Source organism: Palaemon carinicauda, chromosome 8, assembly GCF_036898095.1.
Source record: "Palaemon carinicauda isolate YSFRI2023 chromosome 8, ASM3689809v2, whole genome shotgun sequence".
NCBI classification, from domain to species: domain Eukaryota; kingdom Metazoa; phylum Arthropoda; class Malacostraca; order Decapoda; family Palaemonidae; genus Palaemon; species Palaemon carinicauda.
The window spans coordinates 102,881,797-102,906,398 of record NC_090732.1 but is presented as its reverse complement, the minus strand read 5'-3'; the positions used below and the strand labels follow the sequence as shown (position 1 = coordinate 102,906,398).

Below are 24,602 nucleotides of genomic sequence, written 5' to 3'. Positions count from 1 at the left end.
CTGGAGGCCCGGAACCAGCATGAGTATCCACCATAAGGAATTTATGTCTAGGGACCATTCCGATTCCAGTGGCTTTGTCCTGGATAGTGAGTCCGCTATCACATTCTGGACTCCTGCTAGGTGAGTTGCTGACAGGAACCAGTTCTTGTCTGCTGCCAAGGCGAAGATAGTGACCAGGACCTGATTCAGGTTGGGTGACTTGGATCCTCCTCTGTTGATGCAGTGTACTACGGCATTGCTGTCTGAGACTACCCTGATGTGGGATGACCTCGAAGGAGAGATTCTCTTCAGGGTCAAGAACACTGCCATGGCTTCGAGAACATTAATATGGAACTGTTTCATGGCGGGTGACCAAGAGCTCTGAAACATCTGATGTTGGGAGTAACCCCCCCAGCCACTCAGAGACGCATCTGTATGAAGTGTCACTTGTGGAGGGGGGAATTGCAGAGGAACCGATTTGGAGAGGTTCCTCGGTTCGGACCATGGGCGTAGTCTCATTTTTAAGACAGGGGATCTTCGAGATCTTGTCTCTTAAAGGTATTGTAGCTCTCTTTCTCCAAACTCGATTGATGTCTTTGAGTTTGGCTTTTAATAGGAGATCTGTTACTGAAGCAAATTGGAGAAGGCCGGGGATTCTTTCTAAAGCTCTTCTGGACACCTGTTTGTGTTTGAGAAAGTTCCTGATCTTGATAGCTATCTCCCTTACCTTTTTGGGAGGAAGGGAGAGCCTGTGCTTTGAAAGGTCCCACCGAATGCATAACCATTCGAAGCGACTTGATGGTTGTAGGCGAGACTTTTGGAGATTGACTTGGAATCCCAGTTTGGCGAGAAATCGAATTACCTTCGTCGTAGCTCTGTTGCATTCCTGGGTCGACCGAGCCCAAATGAGCCAATCGTCCAGATAGGCGATGATCTGTATCCCTTGGTTCCTGAGTTGCTCGAGCACTGTCTCTCCCAGTTTCGTGAATATCCTGGGAGCAATGCTGAGACTGAAGGGCATGACTTTGAACGCAAAGGCTTTCTTGCCTATGTAAGGAGAGAAGTTTCGAGCTACTGGCACATGATAATAGGCGTCGGTAAGATCGATAGAGGTGGTGACGGCCCCATGGGGAAGTAAGGTCCGTACCTGAGAGATAGTCAGCATACGGAACTTGTCGCAGAGAATGTAAGAGTTTAGTTTTGACAAGTCCAGAACCACTCTCAACGCCGACGAGTCTTTCTTTGGAACTGTAAATAGGCGGCCTTGGAATTTCAGTGATCGAACCCGTTTGATTGCTTTCTTCTTGAGTAACTCTGTGGTGTACTCTTCCAGGATGGGAGTGGGTCTCTGGAAGAAGGTCACTGGTGGAGGTGGAGATCCCTGTGACCATTTCCAACCCAAGCCTTTGGATATTATGCTGTGAGCCCATGGACTGAAGGTCCAATGGTCTCGAAAGTGATAAAGTCTCCCCCCTACCGGGATCACATCATTGTGAGGGAGTGAATTTAGGTCCCTTCCCTCCCCGGCCACCCCTTGGTCTAGGTCCGCCTCGATGGCGGAACTGTCCTCTACCTCTGAAGCTTCCTCTCTGGTGTCCACAAAAGGAACCGGAGGGTTCGTAGCTAGGGTTGTATGCAGGGAAGGACATCCAAGAAGACATGGGGTTGGGTTGTGTACCTGGGGGAGCAGTGAGGTAGACCACCTGTTGAGGAAGAGCCGGTTGCTGAGAAGTCGAAGCAGAGGAAGACTGTGTTGACGTATGGGTTACTTCCGATTGGTGGTAGTGACCCCGGTTCGTCTTGTAAGGGGTAAATCTGCTTTTTCTCCAAGAAAGTTTGTTTGTGGGATTCGATCTTCCTTTTGGTCGTGAGGCCCCACTTTACTTGCAAATTTTGGTTTGCCCTCGCAGCGTCCTGAAGAACTTTATTAACTTCATCCTGAGGGAATAGGTTCTTACCCCAGCAGGAGGATGCTATCAGCCTGTTTGGTTCATGTCTGATAGAAGCCTCAGACAGAACGTATTTCCTGCAGCTAACCCGAGCCGACCAGAAGTCATGGAGCTCAACTTGGTAGGACAGAAGCAGGTTCTTTGTGAAAACCCTGGACAAAGTTTCATTCGGGTAAACAGAGGCTAGGGACTCTACGGAGGTGATGGAGTGGAGGGACCTAGCTAACCTATTACGTGCCTCGAACTCGGTCTTAAGAAGATTCTCTAGTAATCTGGGAAGCTTCTCAGAAAAAAAGAGTAAAGGCGCAGTCTGGGTCTAGCTTCCCTACCGTGAAGGTAGAAGAAGCGTCATTCCAGGTGGCAGAGGTACTCGGAATGAGCATTGAGGTGGGGTCCGTCTCTTTGAGAGCCGGCATGGCAGAGCCTTCCTTGACGGCCTGTATTGTCAGATCTGTTACTTTATCTATAAGTGGCAAGGTGTTGGACGATGCCGTTGTAAAAATAGTGTAGGCACCTTTGTGTGGGGTGAGCTTGGAGTTGGTACACCCCAATTCTGATAGAGTCCTGGCCCAGACAGCTTGGGCCTGTTCTTTTGGAAATATCACCGTTTCCTTCGGTACCTTGTCCATTCTAAGCAAGGCATGCTCCTTCAAACGTACGAAGCCGTTGAATGGGAATTCTAGCCCCGGGGGGTTGAATTCTAGGTCCTCTAGAGGGCGGGTGCCTATGCTATCTAGAGTTAGGGTACCATCTAAGTAAGGAGCATGCAAGGCAAACCTCCAAGGGTTGTTTTTATCGAAGGGGGGTAACTTCGACGCATCTGGGGCCGAAGGCGGAGGAATCTGAGTTCCGGAGCGGATCAGATTCGCCACCATATCTTTTAGCTCCGTCATAGCCCCAGAGTGTTGCTAAATTTGTTCTTTAATCATATCCCTGATTAAGTCGACGGATAAGGAGGGTTCCTGAGAACCACCCGCCGACGAAGCCTTGGACTTGGTGGCCTTCGACTTCTTAGAAGTTATGGTTTTATGAGAAGTACCAGGGTATCAGGAGCAGTCGAGGGTCCGGGGACCGGTGAGGTAGACAATAGCGAAGCTGAACTAGGCATTGACTTATAATTACGGAGTGGCCTCACCTTGGGTCGTATGGGGATGGAGGGATCCCGAAGAGAGGCTGTAGGCTTATCAAAGCCGAGAAAGGAAGAGGTAGAAGAAGGAGTAGGAGATAAAAAAGTTTCCCCCAACTCAACACCACCTACCTGCTCGTCCATGGGCTCGATGTCTAAATCTATAGCTGACACGTCCCCCGATAAAAGAGATTCGTCTTCCGTGGGGATGGTCGCTCTGACCGCTTCAATTAAAGGGGCAGCCGTCTCCGGAGTGACTGCTGCAGTGGTAGAGCCTGGGAAGAGTCGGGAGGCCATGTCTCCGTCGAGGAGATAGGGTGCGCCAGACGGAGCATTCCTGCCGAAGCCCGACACCCAAGGACGAAGAGCAGCTCTTGCCGACCGAAGAGATTCATCATCGGCCTGAAAGAGGTGAGGGGATTAGTGATGAAGGAGAAGGATCGTTCTCCGAAATAAGCGATGTATACATAATTAAGGAACAAATTAAATCATTGCCAAAGGATAAAAGGAACAAAACGAAACCCAACTTACGTCATCGTTCAGGAGTAAGGAGGACAACTCGTAACAGAGCGTGCACGATTCCGAGAACCACACCATATATGGGGCTTGTCCCGGCTCCCGAATAAAGGAGATAGCGCAATGTGCATGTGACCGGCAGAGGTCATGTCCAACGGGATCGTTGAAAGAGGCGGGGCAGCCCTTGGCAGCGCAGCGGACCTTCTGTAAAAGAAAGGAGACATAAGTCTGGATGTTCCTTGAGACTCTGGTAAGGGATTAAGATCGACTAACAGAGTCTAGATAGCATTATATATGTGTGCATAGAATGGTTCAATGAATGAGAGCCGGAGCTCCACATTAAAATATTTTAAATATAAAATTTTCCTGCACCAGTGTATGCCGGAGCAATCTAAAATGGGTCCGTATCACTATAAGTATTATTAAAATAAGAATAAAATAAATTAATGTAAGCTGCGGAACCTCCGACAGGGTCGAGGATTCAGTGATAGGCCCGTAACCAAATAAATTATAAAATACAAGCAGTAGCTAAAAGCTAAGGCTAACATCATTGCTAAGGGTATTGGTGATCTCCGGTGAAGCCGGAGGTCTGGTGAAAGGTCCGGAATAAATAAGTTGTGATTAATAATGAATATTTTGTGTGGATATGGCCGTGGCCGGAGTCTGGGTGCAAGGGACCACCGGGGGGATGAGACCCTGCCAGAGGGTTGCACTCCAATGATATATAACTATAGGTTCCAATCTCAATGAGTATCCCTCATGGCGGAGTAGAACTCAAGGTGGAGTGGATGAATGTTCAGATCCTACTCCCAAGCTGTAGCGGGGAGAGGACGGAACTACGAGGGGAACAGGTGGCGTCATAAAGCTGGCCCAAAACAATAACTCACACACGAACAGGACCTATTAATAACGCTAGCTATATTAACAGTAACCACATAATAAAATAAATCGTAAAATATCATATACCCGTAGAGGGAGAGGGGGGAGGGAGAACCCGTGATCGTATAAAACAGAAAACGGGAAATCCACCTCTCCTACTCGAGGCTAAGAAAGAAAACGAGAGAAAGGAGAAAGGGTAACTCGTGACTGTAGCGACAGGAAACGAGAAATCCATGCTCTCGCGGTTACACTATAAAGAACCTAATTAACCACACTATAATATGATATAAGTATAACAATAAAATTGTAATGTCAAATACAAAACTACGAACGAAGAATAACGTCTGCGTTAACAAAATTTAAAAGGATATAGTCCACTGACGAACGCCTCTCAGGGCAGGTACTAAACTATAATAAAGCCAGAACGCTATTCTTGTTCGTCCAGACTGGACTTGCTAGCAAAAAGTACCATAGGAAATAATAATAATAATAATAATAATAATGGTTCAAAAAGGTGTAAGGCCAGTGACTTAACCAAGAACCTAACTGACAGCGTACCAAATGGGCAAGACTAACATGAAATTCCCAGCGAGGCAATCAAAACAACAATGGCTGCCGACACCGCGGAAGGCCAAGCCGGTCGAAATAAAAAATAACACAATACTGGGAAGAGTACAACTGACTGGTACTGCAAAAAGCTGTCAAAACAAACTATGGTACTTAACATTGGTATTGGTGAAGTTGGAGCTTCGGCCATGATGAAAATAATCCACGAAACGTGAAAACACCGCGAACACAAAAATCTAAGACCAAGCTAGCAAGTCCAAAACAGAAGGATGTCTCAGAGGGTGCTCGCGTTGGGCGTCGGTGGAGTGGCTTTGATGAAGGAATTATCTAAATGGAAGACAGCCTGTGAATAGTGGTTTTCACGCGCCTCTGCTTTATACACGACACCCACAAGGTGCTCGCGCGAGGGTAGTAACCTCTGCATTCCATGCTTTTATCTTTCTCTGGTATATTTGGAAGGTTTATATCAGAAAAGTGTAAAGAAGGACCCTTTTCACCGGCTGTCACAGGTCGACCCAGAAAATAAATATAGCAATGCTAAATAAATAACCAATATATAAACTATAAAATGAAATCCCTATTAACCTCCTTAACATAAAAGGATTTCACCAAGTTTGAACTTCTTAAGTTCCACCAATTGAATTATTTGATTTAGAAGATTCCAAAATTTGGTTAAAACTGGATTGAATATTTATTATTTTGTGTAGTAGTGAGGTAGGGGTGCGGCACTCTAGTAGTACCAATCAAACTCAGCCGAGTCCCTCATCAGGCAAGGAGGAATGATGAAAAAAATACCCCCTGTCCCAAATCTGGGGGAAACACCATGGTAGGTAGACAGATAGCCTAGATAGAATTGAGATTTATGAAAGAAAATGCAAACTGTTAAAATCAACTGCATATCTTACATAAGCAGTGTTCTGGGAAGATCTGAATGCAAAGAATGGTCATAATAATGATAAACTTTGAAAAGTATGTACACTACAAACAGCTAATTGAACAATGGAGCCACATATCAATATCCAGATCACCGACAAGGAAATTGATGGACCGTCAGCTTTTGCTGATAAGTGGAGAGTCAGCTGCCGAAGACCAGAATTGAAAACAATATTCAATACAGGGCAGAATAAACTAATGAAAAAATTTCTCCAAATTTCTCCAAGACAGGCATGCATTCAAACATCTTAAAAAGACTTTCTAGATGCACCAATTGTTTGAGAAAGTGAAGAAGAAACTGACCATAAATTTTTCAAAAGTAAATTTGCAATACAAATCCCATCTTTGTAATTGAGATAACATTAACGATTCTATCCACAACGAAGGTGGAAAATTGGTGTGTGTATTACAGTCTGGCCAGTAGGTAACGCCAAATGCTTGGGGAAAAAACAGCCCCTGAACTTACCTTTCAACACTTTTCAGGGAGGTTTTAATAAGAAACACAAGGTTTAAAAGGAATGTACTATGTTTTGTTCATCCTCATCTTCCTGTAAAGAAGTATAAAATGAAACTTGAGGACTTCCCCCATTTCATTTATATTATTTATAACTGGTACAGAAGTTGCTGCTCATTTGCTCAGGTTAAATTACAGAACTTTGCAACAATGACTCTAGTGCACTTGCAATGAAGTGTTTTACCATTACCCAGCTAATATTAAGCCTTGATGAGTAAGTAGCTGAGCTAGCAAGCGAACTATGCACACTGCCATCTAAAACATGACGAAAAGGACCAGCGTTATAGATTCAAGAGAATCATACCATATGAAACACAATCCACAAATGAAAAATGTTGTTGCTTAAGAGGGCTTGAAAGGCAATTTTGCTGGGATTTGCCTTGGAATATTTGGCTCTCAGAGGAGACAGGTGACGTAGTTGCACTGGAAAGTCGTTTATGATCTAGACTACCAACTCGATTATCTGCCTTGCAATTTAGCTGTCTAAAATAGAAAGAAGGTTGGAATGCAATTGTTTAGCAACAGGAGCAGGTGAAGTCTAGGCTCTGGGAGAGGATGTCGACTCTGTAGTGAGCAGTGAACATTCAGTACTCTTACTGAACAGAATACTGTTACTCTACATCGGTAATCAATATGTTATAGGTATTTTAATTCTTTCATTCTATCTTGTTTCGAGTACTGTTCTCCTGTCTGGTTTTCAGTGGCTGATTCTCATCTTAATTTGTTGGAAAGGAAACTACTGTCGGTTAAATTTCTTATTCGTGATCTTGATATCAATATCTGGCACCGTTGTTCATTACTTCGCTATGTATATTGCATAGGATTTTTAATAATTCTGACAATCCTTTACATTCAGATCTTCCCAGACAGTACCATCCTTTTTGTAGCACTAGGTATGCAGTTAATTCTAATAATCGTGCCTTCTCCATCATGAGCTTCAATACTACACAGAGTTCTAGAAGTTTTATTCCAGCGGTGATCATGTTGTGGAATGATCATCCTAATTGGGTAGTTGAATCAGTATAACTTCAAAAGTTCAAACTTGCAGCAAATGTTTTTATGTTGAACAGGCTAACATAAGTCTTTTCATAGTTTATGTATGAAAGTTCTGTTTTCATGTTACTGTTCTTAAAATATTTTATATTAATTGTTCATTACTTCTCATATAGTTTATTTCCTTGTTTCCTTTCCTCACTGAGCTATTTTTTCCTGTTGGGAGCCCCTGGGCTTATGGCAGCCTGCTTTTCCAAGTAGAGATTTAGCTCAGCTGTAGTAACAATAATAATTATGATGATAATGATGATTGATTGATTGATTGAAAGTTTTCTGGCATCCTGACATCTAAGGTCATTGACGCCGATACCATTTACTGTATATGAAAATTAAAAGAGAATTCGATTAAAACCATAAAAATTAAGAAGTCATTAAAATAGTTAAATAGTTTTCAGAAGACCTGCTTCTGAAATAAATCTAAAAATTCCGCTCGCATAGTAAGACACATCATGTCCAAGAATCTTGGCAAGGATAAACCTGCCATCCTCACCTTGAGCCTCAAACAAATATCTATTTCTTAAGTTAGTAAAATTAGGGCATTCGGTCAACAAATGCCTCACTGTTAAAGGTACTAAGCAGTCCTCGCAATACGGTTGGTGTTGGCCCTTCAGCAGAAACTCGTGTGTCAACCGTGTGTGACCAATACGGAGACGACAAAGAGTCGTCTCCCATTTTCGGGGAATCATGTTATACCTCCAAGGTGATATGATATTTGTTACTTCCCTCATTTTATTGCCGTCTTGACTGTCCCAGTGCTGTTGCCATTTATCACAAACCAATTTCTTGATGTAAGGTAGGAGATCGTTACATGGAATGGGATACCTCCTTGGTAACAACTCGGATGCCGCATTCTTCGCCAGTAAATCTGCCTTCTCATTCCCAGACACACCTACATGTGCTGGAACCCAACAAAATCGAACAGTTATACCTTTCCGTCCAATAATAAAAAGCCATTCTAAAATCTTTAAAACTAGAGGGTTACTAGAATTAAAAACTTCTAAAGCTTGAAGAACACTCCTTGCATCACTAAAAATTGTAAAATTACCCTCCTTTTCCAAAGCTATTTTCTCAATAGCGGTTAATATGCCATACAGTTCGGCAGTAAATATGGAAGCTGTTAGAGGAAGTGCACCTCTACAATTAAAATCATTACTATGTACTCCAAATCCAACGCCAGCATCAGATTTGGAGCCATCAGTATATATAAAAGTCGATCCCCTATGTTCTTCGACATGTTCCATAAAAAGAGACCTGGATTCTAAGTCAGTCATATTCTTCTTAACTCCAATAAAGTATTTACAAAATGATATGTCAGGTAATTTCCATGGAGGCGTTGATGATACCTTGAATGGAAGTACCTTATTTCTAATTATATCCAGACTATTTAAAAATCGTTTCACCCGAAAGCCATAGGGTTGAGGAGATTTTGGGTGCAACTCAAAGTATGATGCGTGTCTTACAAGGCTTGCAGTCTGAAAGGCTAGAGAGCTAGGGAGTCTTTGCAATCTAAACCAATACCGAAGAATGGAAGACATTCGGTAAAGGTCTAGAGGTAACTCTCCAGCATCAACAAGGAGACTTGGGATAGGCGAGGTTTTAAAAGCTCCAGTAGATAATCTAATACCTGCATGATGTATCGAGTCTAATATTTTTAACCGGCTTGGGGTGGCTGAAGAATATACCTCACAACCATAACTAATTTTGGAAAAAATCAAGGCCTTGTATAATTTTAAAATAGTATTGCGGTCTGCCCCCCATGATGTATGGGACAATACTTTTAAGATATTCAGAGCTTCAACACATTTAGCTTTTAGCGCTTTTAGGTGAGAAACCCATGTAAGTCTACAGTCAAATATCAAGCCTAAAAATTTGGTTTCCGATACACATGGTATCCGTTGACCTTTAATGTATATATCCGGGTCTGGATGTACTCCCCGGATACGACAAAAATGGACAATGGTAGTTTTACTTGTCGAGAACTTAAATCCATTCATGTCAGCCCACTGGATAATTTTATCAATTGAGAGTTGGATTTTTCTCTCAACCATTGCCATTCTAGTGCCAGCAAATGATATTGAGAGATCATCCACAAATAGTGTTGAGAGAACATCCTGGGGAATGGCTGAGGATATCCCATTAATTGCTAGTGCAAAAAGGGTTACACTCAGCACACTACCCTGAGGAACTCCTTCTTCCTGGCACTTACTCTCTGATAGAGTTTCCCCCACTCTCACTTGAAAAACTCTACGTGAAAGAAATGCCTGAATAAATAGTGGCAGCTCTCCTCTCAATCCCAATTCATGAATGGTTTTAAGAATACCATATCTCCATGTGGTATCATATGCCTTTTCAAGGTCAAAAAATACTGTAACATGGTGCTGTTTGGAAGCAAAGGCTTCACAAATAGAAGACTCAAGTCGTATCAACACATCAGTCGTTGAGTGCATTTTTCGGAATCCACATTGAATCGGTGATAAAATACCTTTCTTTTCAAGGTACCATATCAGCCTTGCATTGACCATCTTCTCCATAATTTTACATAAACAAGATGTCAATGCAATAGGACGATAGTTTGTTGCTAAAAACTTGTCTTTACCGGGTTTTAAAAAGGCTAAAATAATGGCTAGTTCCCAAACACTTGGGTAACTATGATCATGCCATATTCTATTAATAATGCTTAAAATAAATAGCTTTGTATTAAAATGTACATGTTTAATCATTGCATATGGAATTCCATCGGGTCCAGGGGCTGTATCGTTGCAATGAGCAAGTGCGGAATCAAATTCTCTTTCAGTGAAAGGAGAATTATACGACTCTTCCCTTCTTGTTGCAAAATTTAAAATTTTATTTTCTTCAGTGCTCCTATACTGGTGACCAGGGGCTCCTTCACACTTGCTGGATACATTTGAAAAATGATTAGCCAAGGCATTGCTAACTTCATTTGCTTCAGTTACATACTGGCCATTCACCTTCAACACTGGTGGTGGGTTGGGGGTGAATTTGCCAGCTATCTTTTTTACTTTCCTCCACACAGAAGATGGTGGTGTTCTACTGTTAATGGAGGAAACAAAAGACATCCATGACTGGCGCCTTGCTTCTTTCATGGCACGACGGAACTGTGCTCTACATTTCTTGTACATAATTAAATTCTCATCAGTTCGGAGTCTACGCAATCGTGTTAGAGATCTTCTTGTGGCTCTGTGGAGTGCAGTTAGTTCTGAAGACCACCACGGGACTGGTCGTCGTTTGAATAACCCTGTTGTTTTGGGAATTGAATTGACTCCTGCTGTATGAAGAGTTCCATTCAGCAGGTCTATAGCATCATCAATACTTTCAAACTGTTCTGCTCTCCCTTCGATTTCACTTAGCTCGGAAAATTTAACCCAGTCTGCCTTGTCTAGATTCCAACGTGGCGATCTTTGCAAAGGTGGACCCTTGTTGGTGTTTATAATGATTGGTGCATGATCACTAGTATGCCAATCATCTAATGTCCTCCAATCAAAATCAAGAAGGCAGTTAGAGCTTGCAATTGAAAGGTCAATACATGACAAAGTTCCTGTCTGAACATGGAAGTGTGTGGGCTCTCCTGTATTAAGGAGCCCCACATCCTCATTCTCCACAATTGATGAGATAATATTGCCCCTTGTGTTGGCCAAAACATCACCCCATAAAGGATGTCTACCATTCATATCTCCCAGTAAGAGAAAAGGTTGAGGGAGTTGTTGAATAACTTCTGCTAAATCATCATATAAAATATCATCATTTGGAGGTAAGTACAGAGAGCATATTGTATATTTTCTCCCTATATCAATTTGTACAACAACTGCCTGCAGGGTTGTACGTATAGACATGGGTATTTGGGGAACATCTCGACGAATGTACATGAGACTTCCGCCATGGCTCCCTGCTTGTTGATTATATGGTGTTCTATAGCTAACATACTCTCGAGGACTAGGAGTGTTAGAATCAAGCATACTTTCCTGTAGACATACTATTATGGGGGAATGCTCATGAATTAGGAGCTTAAGTTCTTCATATTTCGCCCTCAAACCCTGACAGTTCCATTGCAAAATAGAGGAGAAAACTATGGATTATTTCTGGAAGACGTCTTGGGTGAGGTCTTCCCATTAGCAGTTTTTAATCTAACATTATTACTTGTAGGTTTCTTCAGAGATGGTCTTGTTATGTTGGGTTTTACGTTGGAGTTTTTCTTTGTATCTTTTTTATATATTTGTTGAGGGGGATGGTGGACCTCAACTTGAATTTCTGATTTATCTAAATTGTCTTCTGGTTGATCGCCAACATCAACAGACAAAACATCATATTTATTTGATGTCATAATTCTAGTATTTCTTATGGAAGGGGGTGAGAGAGATGGAGGTCTCTCTCTTTTACGATTAATAGGTTGCAGGTTACCAGGTTTTTGTACCTTCCCCACTACAGGTACACCTGATAACTTGGTGTCAGGTGGAATCTCCATTAAATCAGGCAAGGATATGGCCTGGGAGAGGTTAGTACTATCCTTTGTAATGGGGGACAAAGGTTTGATAGTGGTGGGCAATGTCTTTTTGTTGATACTCAATGATAAATCTTTAGGAGGAGATGTTCTTGTCTTATGCAGCACTTTATCAATAGATTGTGAATTCCTTTTTCGAGAACTACCTACAGTAGTAGGTGGGTGAGATGATTCCCGAGGAACTTTTTCTCCTGTTTTTAATGTTTTTGCATAAGTATTAGATTTATTTAATAATCTCTTGGCATGCCCCACGCTTACATGTTCAATAATTGATTTATTGAGGGCAGCCTCTTCTAACTTATAAAACTGGCAGCTCCTATCATTAGATTTATGATTTGAGTTGCAGTTTAAGCATCTTGCCTCAAGTGTACAATCCCCATGGTAAATTTTGGAGCAAGTATTACAAATTTTTTCATTATTGCAAACTTTGGAAGGATGTCCAAATTTAAAGCAATTATAACATTGCAGTGGCTTCTGCTTAAAAGGTTGAACTCTGATCCTTTCGTTTTCTATGTCTATGTGGAAAGGTACATCAGCATCCTGGAAAGTAAGAACAATCATTGATGTTCCAGGTACTTTATGTACTTTCCACACTGATAGGGGACACATGGCCAATATCTCCTCTTCAGTAAATTCATACAGATCCCTATTAAAAACCACTCCCCTTCCATAGCTAAAGTTTAGATGGGGTTTGATGTCCAATTTTATATCATCATTTACTGTCTTCAAATTAGACAGTATAACAGACTGTGTGTATGACTTGGCCTTTATCAAGAAACTTTTCTTCCCGAATCGAGATATATCTCCAGGTGCGATCGTACCTACCTTCCTCTGAAGAAATTTGCATATCTTGAAATAATTTTCCGTACCTCCCACAGATTGAGCAAGAAGCCACATTGGTGGTTTTGGCTTTCTTTGGGATGGTATATCTGCCTCTATATCTTTATCAGCCCAGTCTGCTGGTCTGTAGACATCCAGATCTTTAGGTGCCCCATCACAAAGAGCACCCTTAACACTCATATTACCTACTTTAATATCAACAATGTTACAGCTTGCATTAAATGCTTCCTCATGACAATTAAATGATAACCAAGATTCCCAATTATCATCTTGAAGTTTCATTCTAATTTCTTTTATTGATCCGTAACACTCAAATATTTTATGTAGCACATCATAATTAGCTTCTAAAGGGATTTGGGTAACGTGCAGGACTTTCAGTTTTCCTGTGTTGCCCAAATTACCCTTTTTCAGAATGTTTAAAGAACAGTCCTTTTTAGTTCCTAGGTCGTCAACGGAGTTTTCTTTAAATGAATTGCCAGAGGTCGTCAACAGTGCCGGGGGCGAGTCAGCATATCCAGGGGAGGTGGGGTCATTTTCACAAGAATCCATCATAAAAAAGAAGAGAGAAGAGTGATTTTTTGAAGTTTGATTTACCTGCTTGAGAACATTAAGGCATCACATGTTGGGAAGGAAATTTACACTCTCCACTACCGGCACAGTGAGAGTATACTTCCCAGATGGTCCACTCCATACCCTACCCGAAGGATAGCATCAAAACAGATATAGAGGCACAGGTGTAAGCTGAACCCGCCTGTTAGGACTGAGACCAAGAAACTATGGAATCATCCTCCCCATATCTGTAATGACGGGCTTCCGGCCAGAAGCCGAGAGTCCTACCCCAAGCATTGGATCCCCCTGGATTCCGAAGACCCAACACTTGGAATAGTTCCGCCAAAAAGGTCCAAACCATCTTCGGGATGGCTGAGATCATCCTATACACTCACATATAGCTTTGAGCACAAACGCCTCCCAACCGCGACACCTTTCACATTCATCAAAGCAGGCAGCAATACCGGATGCAGAAACATCCGCCCAAGTGGCAATAACAGATGTAGAAACATCCATGCCATAAAGAGAGAAAAAAAAAATAATAAACATACATATATATGTAAAAATATACACATATACATATGGAAAATTTTACTCATAGGGTTGGGACAGCATCATGAAAGAAAGTTTATAATATTAGGAGAAGTTTGAAGCAATATAAAGAGGAAGAAAAAGATAAGAAAGAGAGAAATTTAGATTCGAACTGGGGGAGCAATTTCCCCAAGTTCGAGAGCCCTCTTGCCCGTCACCAAGATTCAGCATGGGAATGAAATGCCGTGCTGAAGCTCAATGACTTCATCAAGGCATTCTCTCATTAAGAGGGTGATAATGATGATAATGATGATAATAATAATAACAATAATAACAATAATAATATTGATAATAATAATCTGACTACAGAAGTCAGATTAGGATAAGCAACCATCCAAGTAATATCAAAATTATCGCCTTTTCTGGATTTCTGCTGGAACCTTAAATCTGTTTCAATAGCACTCGAACTGAATACATACTTTCCATGAGAAGTAAAGTGAGGCAATCACTCCTCACAATAGTAAGTCAAATCATACAACTATCATTGTGCAGTAATTACTAACAAATTAAGAAAACTTAAAATACAATAATGTAAAACTTATCACAATCTGGAAGAGGGGTAGGTCGAGTTGTCCGGATGGTGACAAGAGAAACAAATACCGAAGGCATTAGCACATTGCTTCTTGCTATTAACCGATAGTATCTCATTACTTTACTAGAAGCAAGTGTCTATAAAAAGTTAAGAAAATGGATAATTTAAAAAAAATTCTAGGGGCAAATGAAAATAAATTGAACTTTTGGAGAAGCAATATGAGCATCAGGGGAGGTTCATAGAAATAACCAACTCTATTGCCTGAAGTCTTGTCCAAATAATACTGAATGGCTTATACCAAACAAAGAAACCTAAATTCTTATGTAATGCTCACCTCCTTTTCTAGAGGGAAATTGATAAAATTGTGGCAAATTCCTAGTATAACAATAACCATAGCTCTAAAAATAGGCCAAAAACTTATTCACTAAATGGGAACTTGAAATAGCAGCCTTATTCTGCATTTGGGATAGTTTACACAAAAGAATCTAAAGTAGTTAAGAACTTTTGAAGCTCATCACTATCAAAACTAGACTCGTAAGGTGCTGAATTTAGAGTTAAATTCTTGAGTGGTATTATCATCATCATCCCCACTATAATTATTCAGCCTAGTATCTGGATTTAGTCAGGAACTAAAATTAAGTTTCCTTTCATGCTTTGAACTTTTAATTTTGTCAGCAACCATAGAAACATATTTTTCCATATGAGGAACAGCGAGGCCTTCTCACTCATCCCATAGATATCCTGAATCACACTGCTCCTCCCGACATGAGACAATGAATATAGATCATGATCTCTATAAAACAATTCCCTTAACCATCCACCAAGTAACTGATAAGAAATCAAGAAGGCATTTTTAAATACACTGGACACTTTTAATGACTGAACAATCTGGCAAAAGAGGCCTACCGTTCAAGCCAAATAGGATACAGACTGAAAACAGACAATATAGCTTGGCCAAGCCATTGTTAGTCATTAACTACTAGACACTCATTAATTTACTAAAGACCTAAACCTACTGGAAGAAAAGGAAATAGGAAATTCTTTAGATTTAGGAACAAACATCAATATAACTGAACTTTGGGAGATAAGCAATTTAAGCATCAAGGGAAGTCCTTAGAAATAGTTTACAAGGAGACGAGTGAAGATTCAGAGGAGCAAGAACATTGAAGTGTGCACTGATTATCAATGAGGACGCCATGATAGCCAACAAAAACCAGAAATTCCAAATTGTAAATTGAATAATATCCTGAGTCTCCATGTCTAAATAACTGAAATCATAAACTTTAAGGAAGGAGTGTACTGTATACAAGTAGACAATGGTATAATTAATTTACATTAAAAAAGGTCTATAATAGATAGTGATTTATACAAAACAACAGCACTGGCCTGCCAAACATTTAATGATTTGTTAATAATCCCGAAGTACCTGTCACTTGGGATTTGATGGTAAGAATGTGCTTAAGAATTTTATTACCAAGGATAAAGCAGCTTTCCTATGAAACGGTTCCCATATAACCTGACCTACTTATTTCTACTGAAATATTATGATTAGATCTAAACTGCATAAATGTTAACAATTAAAGTGACATTTAATAATAATACTCCCAATACTCTTATCAAAGGAATAGATCATATTTTTTTCTAATTATGTAATATGTACAAAATGAGAGCTAATCTTAAGACTGTTTGATGTAATATTAAACAATTTTTGACCTTTCCTTTCTATCTTTATGCCATTCTGAAAAACAAAGGATTTAAAAAAATAATCTGATTCAATGAATTTATAAGGATAAAATATGACAAATTCAAAGATAATTTGTATTTTTCCTAACCATACGAACCTTAGCTATTTACATTGGGTTTACCTTTTAGCGTAACTGAAATGACGAGCCAATAGTTTTAATGAGGGTTAATTACCCCCGCGCTAGTTAGTGGGGGGTAGGGGAAGGGTAGCTTGCTACCCCTCCCTTACCCCCGTGCTAGTTAGCAGGGGGTAGGGGAAGGGTAGCTTGCTACCCCTCCCCCCTCCACACACCGGTGACTTGCTTCACTTCACTTAGAGGTAGGACTTGACTTGGGGGTCAGGGATGGCGGGCACATATGTGTAAATAGCTAAGGTTTGTATGGTTAGGAAAAATACAAATTATCTTCGAATTTGTCATTTGTTCCTAACCGAAATACAAACCACGCTATTTACATTGGGTGACTTACCCCTTAGGAAGGGTGGAAAGTCCCCAGCCTTACTAACTTCAGCTCGCCCGGGGGCTCGATCCCTCAGTGAGCAGCACTAGAGAAAGGGAGCGCCTGTACCTCACAAGTTCCTAGCATCGCTAGGAACGAGTGGCCTACATAAGCAGTGTGTGGAGGGAGTGTGACTCGTCCTATGAAGTTGACCTTGAGACCTTCAGATAGGAATTCTAGGATAGGATGTTTCCAATACCACCTCGTCAGGGTATGGGAGACGCAACAGTATTAAGCTTAATATTAGGAGCACAAAGAAGCATGGGTTACCTGGAGAGGTCGAGGTCAGCTATACGAGGACCAGGATGCTGCTTCCCCAAGAGAGGGGAGAATGAAGAAAGAAGTAAGGGTCAGACATACTCTTTCATTCACGCAGACTAAGACCGGGTAACAACGCCCTCAACCTACTGCTACTTGTCCAAAAAGGAGCCTGAGGTTAGACCAGCTGTTGTGCAGCCACCACAGGGCTAATAGAGAACGTATCGAGCCTCCTGTGGGTCACGTCTTGCAGGTAGTGGGCTGGGAAGGTCGTTTGACGCTTCCAGACCCCAGCTTGAAGTACCTGCATCACAGAGAAGTTTCGCTTGAAGGCCAGGGATGTAGCAATACCCCTGACATCGTGGGCCCGAGGGCGACGTGACGGAGGAGGGTCAGGATTCAAAGCATGGTGGATAACCCTTCGAATCCAAGCTGAGATGGTGTTCCTGGTGACCCTCCTCTTAGTCCTGCCTGTGCTCACAAACAAAGCTCGCACTTGAGGACGGACTGCAGCCGTTCTCTTCAAGTAGTGCCTCAGACACCTCACTGGACATAGTAGCAGATGGTCTGGGTCGCTTGTTACAGAACGGAGATTCATGATCCTGAAAGAGTCGAACCAAGGATCCGGCACTCCAGGATTCTGAGTCTTGGCAACAAACTCAGGGACGAACCTGAACGTTACCTCCCCCCATCCCCTTGAATGGGCGATGTTGTACGAGAGACCATGAAGTTCACTAACCCGCTTGGCTGAAGCCAAAGCCGTCTTCCAAGACAGGTGTCGATCGGAGGCCTGGTGCAATGGCTCGAAGGGAGGTCTCTTAAGAGACCTGAGAACTCGAACCACGTTCCAAGGAGGAGGTCTCACTTCCGACTGGGGGCAGGTAAGCTCATAGCTACGTATGAGTAAAGCGAGTTCTAGCGATGAAGAAATATCCACGCCCTTCAGTCTGAAGGCCAAGCTTAAGGCTGAGCAATAGCCTTTCACTGCCGAGACAGAACGGCGCATTTCTTCCCGCAGATAAACGAGGAAGTCCGCTATTGCTGGAATAGTGGCATTGAGTGGAGAGATACCCCTTCCACAACATTAACCACAAAAGACTCCACTTTGCTTGGTAGACTCCCTCAGAGGACCTTCGCAGGTGCCGAGACATTCTCTCCGCAACCTGTTGCGAAAAGCCTCTCTCCGCGAGGAGACGCTGGATAGTCTCCAGGCGTGAAGCCGAAGCGAGGCTACGGCCCTGTGAGGGACGCCGGAGTGGGGTTGTCTGAGAAGCTCGTGTCGTGGAGGAAACTCCCTCGGGAGCTCCGTCAGAAGCTGCAGAAGGTCCGGAAACCATTCCGCGTGATGCCATAGCGTAGCTACCAGAATCATCGAACAATTGACCGATAGTCTGGTCCTGTTGAGCACCCTTCTCATCAGACAGAACGGTGGGAAGGCATACACGTCGATGTTGTCCCACCGTTGCTGGAAAGCATATTGCCAGAGTGCCTTGGGGTCCGGGACTGGGGAGCAGTACAGGGGCAGCTTGAAGTTCAAAGCTGTCGCGAACAAGTCCACAGTCGGGGAACCCCACAAAGTCAGGACTTTGTTGGCTATCTGAGGATCCAAAGACCACTCGGTACTCACTATCTGCGAGGCCCTGCTCAGACTGTCGGCGAGCACATTCCTCTTGCCAGGAATGAAGCGAGCTGATAGTGTTATCGAGTGGGTTTCGGTCCACCTCAGAGTCTCTACTGCAAGATGGGATAGCTGCTGCAAAAAAGTGCCTCCCTGCTTGTTGATATAAGCCACTACCGTGGTGTTGTCGCTCATCACCACCACGGAGTGACCCGCCAGGGACCGTTAAAACTGCTGAAGAGCCAGAAAGACGGCCTTCAATTCTAGCAGGTTGATGTGTAGGCACTTTTCTGATTCTGACCAAAAGCCTGAGGCCCTCTGGTTCAGAACGTGCGCCCCCACCCTTCTTTTGACGCGTCCGAAAACAGAGTCAATTCCAGGGGAAGGGCGAGAAGACTCGCTCCCTTCCGCAGGTTCTCGTCGACCAGCCACCACCGCGAGTCCGTCTGTTCCAGAGACCCCATTGGGATCAGAATATCCGGGGAATCGGATCCTTGATTCCACCGGGACTTGAGCCGCCATTGAAGGGATCTCATCCTGAAGCGACTGTTTAGAACCAGACGAGCCAGGGAGGATAGGTGACCTAAGAGACGCAACCACGATTGGGCGGGGAGTTCTTCTTGCCTGAAGAAGGGTTCCGCCACCCTCCTCAGTCTTGCTATCCGGTCGTCTGATGGAAAGGCTTTGTGGAGATTGGTGTCTATTAGCATGCCTAGATAAACCAGTCGTTGGGACGGCTGCAGAGAGGACTTCTCGAGGTTTACCACGATCCCCAGATCCTGGCAAAGATCCAGAAGCCTGTCTCGGTGCCGAAGAAGGGTCGACTCCGAGTCTGCTAAGATCAGCCAATCGTCCAGATAACGAAGGAGACGAATGCCGTTCCTGTGCGCCCAAGATGAAATCAGGGTGAACACTCTGGTGAACACCTGAGGAGCTGTGGAGTGGTGAACACCTGAGGAGCTGTGGAGAGACCGAAACACAGCACCTTGAACTGGTAGATCTTGTCGTCTAGGCAAAATCTCAGGTACTTCCTGGAAGACGGATGGATTGGAATCTGGAAGTACAGTACGCGTCCTTTAGATCCAGTGTGCACATGAAGTCTTGTGGTCTCACCGCAAGTCTGACTGAGTCTGCTGTCTCCATGCTGAACCGGGTTTGCTTGACAAACCCGTTCAGAGCTGAGAGGTCGATGACGGGTCTCCAGCCTCCAGTAGCCTTCTTTACAAGAAAGAGTCGACTGAAGAAGCCTGGGGAGCCGTCGACGACCTCCTGGAGAGCACCCTTCTCGAGCATGGTCTCGACTTTGGCCTGAAGGGCCAGCCCCTTTGCCGATCCCGCGGCATAGGAGCTCAACGACACTGGATTCGTTGTCAGGGGAGGTTGAGATGTTGTGAACGGGACGCGATAGCCTTGGCCGATCACTGAGACCGTCCAAGCATCGGCCCCGTGTTGCTGCCACCAGCGGACGCAACGCTGAAGGCATCCCCCCACAGGTGGACACGCAGGGGGACTGCCACCCCTAGGGCTTGCGGCCGCGGCCGCCACCCCTAGGAGTCTTGCCTCCCCTGGAGGATTTACCACCCCTCTTGACCTTGGCTGGAAAGGGCTGGGGCTTAGACACCACCTTCTTGACTGCCGGTGCCTGCTTTGGAGCCTTACGAGGCTGCTGCTGCTGTTGTGGCGGGGCTGGAGGCTTATAGGGCCGAGTTGCAAGGGCCCTATGGAGGAGGGAGTCCGTGCTGGATTTCCTCCACCTCTCAGCCGTTCGCTCCTTGTCTTGAGGCTCAAACAGGTTCTCCCCCAGAAGGGAAGCATGTCGGAGCCTACATACATCCACGGCGGGGACCTTCGGATGGAATCTCTCGGACACAGCATCGCGACGCTTCAACACCGAGTTGGCCCACAGGGTGGTAACCTGGTGCGCCAAAAACTCGATGGAGCGGGTGCCCGAGAGCAAGAAGGACTCCAGGGCCTTCCTATTGGTCTCCTTGGACAAGTCCTCCTATCGCAATAGGATGCCCAGAGATCCTAGCCAAAAGTCCAGCCACGAAGTGGCCTGCATGGCACACTTAGCGACCTTCTCATGGCTAAGGATCTCTGCCGCCGAGAACGACACCTACCGGGCAGAGAGAAGAGCGAGGTTGGGCTCACCCAGAATCTCGAAATACCTCCTCTGCTGAAGACGAGGAGGAGGGATGAGCTTGTTCCCGACAGTGGAACGATTGGAGGAGGCAAGAAGCGCGAGCTGAGCGTTGGCCCTAGCTCTGGTACTCTTCAGACCCCGAAACCAGGGCAAAGCCGCACTGGACTTCGGGGCCTTCCGAACGTCAAACACTTCATCCAAGATCGTGTCTTTGCCTTCACGGGGAGCGATGACTGGATCCATAAGCCCGTTAAGTTGCCTTATCAGTCTTATGACCTGCCAGAAGGCATGTTCGGATTCCTGCTGTTCTCCTCCCTGCAGGTTGGCAGCTAAGTCTCCTGCCCCAGGGATCTCTTCCTGGGGTGAAACGTGGACATTCCCCTGGGTAGTCGTGGGTTCCTGGCGAATCCTTGAAGAGGATTACGGGACGGTCTTGGAGTCCTTGGATTCCCTCCTGGGAGGGATACAGGATCCCAACAAAGAGATTCGAGGGGCCCCTTCCTCACGAGATGATTCTCCTCCATGAAGCGAAGTGTCCCCCCTTGGTGCCGAGGGGAAGACTACCGCCCCACTGGACTCACCTGAGGACGGAAAGGCTTCGTCCACGGGAGAAGGAGAAAGCATTCGAGCAGGAGAAGGGGCCTTCGCGGCCGACCTCTTGGGAACCAACTTCGCCCTGGGGGAAGTCACCACGAAGTCCACTCCTCTCTTTCTCTTCAGCGTAGGAGAGACAGCCGTTGGTTTGTTACCCTGGTCGGTGAGTGCTGGTTTCATAACCCTCACTAACGCCCGCGCCAGAGGACCAAACCAAGTCTGTTGCTCCAAGGACACAGAGTCCGAAATCCTCGCTAAAGGGAAAGGGATCCGGCGATCCTTTAGAGTGGACACCACAGTACCTGCCTGAAAAGAAGGTTGGGAAGAATGATGTACTAACCTCTCCTCAGTAGTATCCTTGTCCTGCACTACCAACCTGTGTTTGGGTGGAGGCGATCCCGAGCATTGTCTAGGAACACGCGTTCCTACTGCTACCACCGGCTGCGGAATTCGCCGCGAACGATGGTCGCGCAAGGGCGAATGATCGCGCGGGCGCGCAGGTGGATGATCGCGCGGGCGAGTGGGCGCGAGGGTGGGCAGGTGAATGAGCGCGTGTCCGAGGCGGCGAACGCAAGCGTTGGCGAGGAAACGCGCAGCGTGGGTGAGGAAGACCGCTGGCGATGTGGATCAACAGGCGATCGGTGGTGAGCTGGTGAGCGCTGACGCGCAGGTAGGCGATGGCGCGTTGTGGCATGGTAACGCGTTGGCGAGCATTAGCGAGCAGCATGCGCCGGTGAGCGATCGCGCGATGGCGAGCTAGTAGCTGGCGAACCATGTCCCTTCAGAACCTTCGGCTGACGAAGCGTTGGAGAACGTTAGCGCGCAGGCTGTAACACACGCGGGCGGTCCGGAGATCGCCGAGAAACAAGTGATCGCTGACGCGTAGAACGCTGGTGAATAGGCGATAGACGATTATTCACGCGTGGGAGAACGCTGGCGAGCAGGTGAACGCTGGCGCGTAGGCGATTGTTGACGCGTGGGAGAACGCTGGCGAATATGCGATAGTAAAATCGCCTGTGCGCGCTGGCGAGCAGGTGATCGCTGGAGCGTAGGTGATCGCTGGCGAGCAGGAGATTGCTGGCGAGCAGGAGGTCGACGCGAGAGATCCTGTGAAGGGACAAGTGGCGCGGCGTGTTCACGAGCAGGAACGATATTGCGTAGCCACAGGATGAAAGAGCTCAGAAGACTAATGGCGTGCAGGGAGCTCAGCAGGAACTGTAGGATGGTCAGAGACCGCAGGGCGATGATCCTCAAATGAGCGCTGACGCTCAGAAGAGAGCTGACGAGCAGGAGAGCGCTGACGAGCAGGAGAGCGCTGACGAGCAGGAGAGCGCTGACGAGCAGGAGAGCGCTGACGAGTAGGCGAGCATCAGGAGAGCGCTGACGAGTAGGCGAGCATCAGGAGAGCGCCGACGAGCAGGTGAGCGCCGACGAGCAGGTGAGCGCCGACGAGCAGGAGAGCGCTGACGAGCAGGAGAGCGCCTGTGCCCTAGCACTGCTCGTGGAAGGGAAGAATCCCTTTGCCTCGAAGGGACCGTTGCCCGTCGGGTGACGAATTCTCCAGAAGGTGAAGATCTGGCAGGAGTTGGTGAACGGTCTGCAGAGAGGTCCAAGGGAGACGGAGCTGTAGGTTGAGGCTGACGAGGAGAGTACCCTTCGGAGGAAGAAGATCCAAAAAGGCGCCTCTTAACCCCCTTGTAAGGGGAAAGGAGGCCCTTGCGACCTAGCGGACGGTGAGCCATCGGTCCTCCAAAGGGGAGTCTCAGTCAAAGCACTTCCCTTAGAAGGAAGCTGAGCAGCAGCAGAGACCGAAGGACTCACTTCCCCCTTCAAACGATGTATGGAAGGGGGAGGAGAGCCTTCAGCACCATCATCCTCAACAGCACCTGCGGAGGATTGCCCAGCCACTCGGAGGCCTCTGCCACCACCACGTCGACGATAGACAGAGGGTCTACCTCTGCTATCGCCGGCGACTGCTTAACAGCGGCCCCCAACGAGACAAGGTCAATCAGAGCGACCCTGGAGGGCAAGCCCTTAAGCCCCAGGGAAGACCAAATCTGCAAAAGATCATCATTAGTTACAGCATTATCAATAACCTCCCCCGGAGGAGGAGGGGGAACCGCCTCGCTATGGGAGGCGACGCCCTCTCCCCCCACCCAAGGTCGGGAAACAGAACTAGGGCCTGAGCTACCACTCGGCCGACTCTCCTTAGGAGCCGGACGAGGGGGAGCTTCGGAGGAGGTTTGGGCGGCGGAAGAAGAATCCCGAGAACCTTCCTCCTTCAAGGCAAACCCGGAAGGAGAACGGTCTCTCCTGGACTTCCTCTTACGCCGGCGGCCAAACCTCTCCCACTGGGAGGCAGACCACTCCCTGCACTCACGGCACATGTTCTCCTGGTCACACCGTCGGCCCCGACACTGAGGGCAAAGGGTGTGAGGGTCCGTAGCTACGTCCGACATAAAGGTCCCACAAGGATGACCGGCAACACCAGGGCATGTACGCATTGTAAAATAATAATAATGAAGGTCAACTTCCAACCAACACACACGCTGAAGAAAGAAAAAGCAGAAAAATTAAAGGCTGTCACGAGGACGATGAACAGACACGTCTGATCACCGCCGAGCCAAAAGTGAAGTGAAGCAAGTCACCGGTGTGTGTGGGGGGGGAGGGGTAGCAAGCTACCCTTCGCCTACCCCCCCCTAACTAGCGCGGGGGTAATTAACCCTCGTTAAAACTATTGGCTCGTCATTTCAGCTGCGCTAAAAGGTAAACCCAATGTAAATAGCGTGGTTTGTATTTCAGTTACGGAACAATTATGAATTGTAATTTATAGGCTATATATCCTTTAAAAACTAAGAAAGAATAGTTCTAATAGATTCTACAACCATAATGAGTACAACTGACTGGAAAATAATGAAAGCATGAACCAAGCATAAGCAGACACCATATGATATTAAAGATGGCTAACATTATGTAGATGAATTTTAAACACTGGTCTTGATAAATAAATGTATTACCTGTGTTACACCTTCTTGCAATTTCCCAGTAAACTAGGCCTAGAGCATACACATCAGCTCTTTTGAAGGAATCAAAATGATTCATGTTTATTGATTCTTCAAGACACTGAAAAAGAAATAATATAAATGCAATACGTTAACAGAAAACTGACCAATTTTACAATTACAATTTGGCAAAAGTATCAAA

The 24,602-nt window shown here is 45.4% G+C and overlaps 1 protein-coding gene across 6 annotated transcripts in view; it reads right to left on the bottom strand.

Moving 5' to 3' along the window:
• Positions 1 to 24,602, bottom strand: part of babo (TGF-beta receptor type-1 babo) — a 419,621-nt gene that overhangs the window by 33,854 nt on the left and 361,165 nt on the right. For all 6 annotated transcript variants that reach the window (XM_068378789.1, XM_068378785.1, XM_068378786.1 and 3 more), the window contains exon 10: positions 24,416 to 24,521. In XM_068378789.1, coding sequence (XP_068234890.1) covers positions 24,416 to 24,521 — 106 coding nt within the window. The remainder of the gene's footprint in view (positions 1 to 24,415; positions 24,522 to 24,602) is intronic.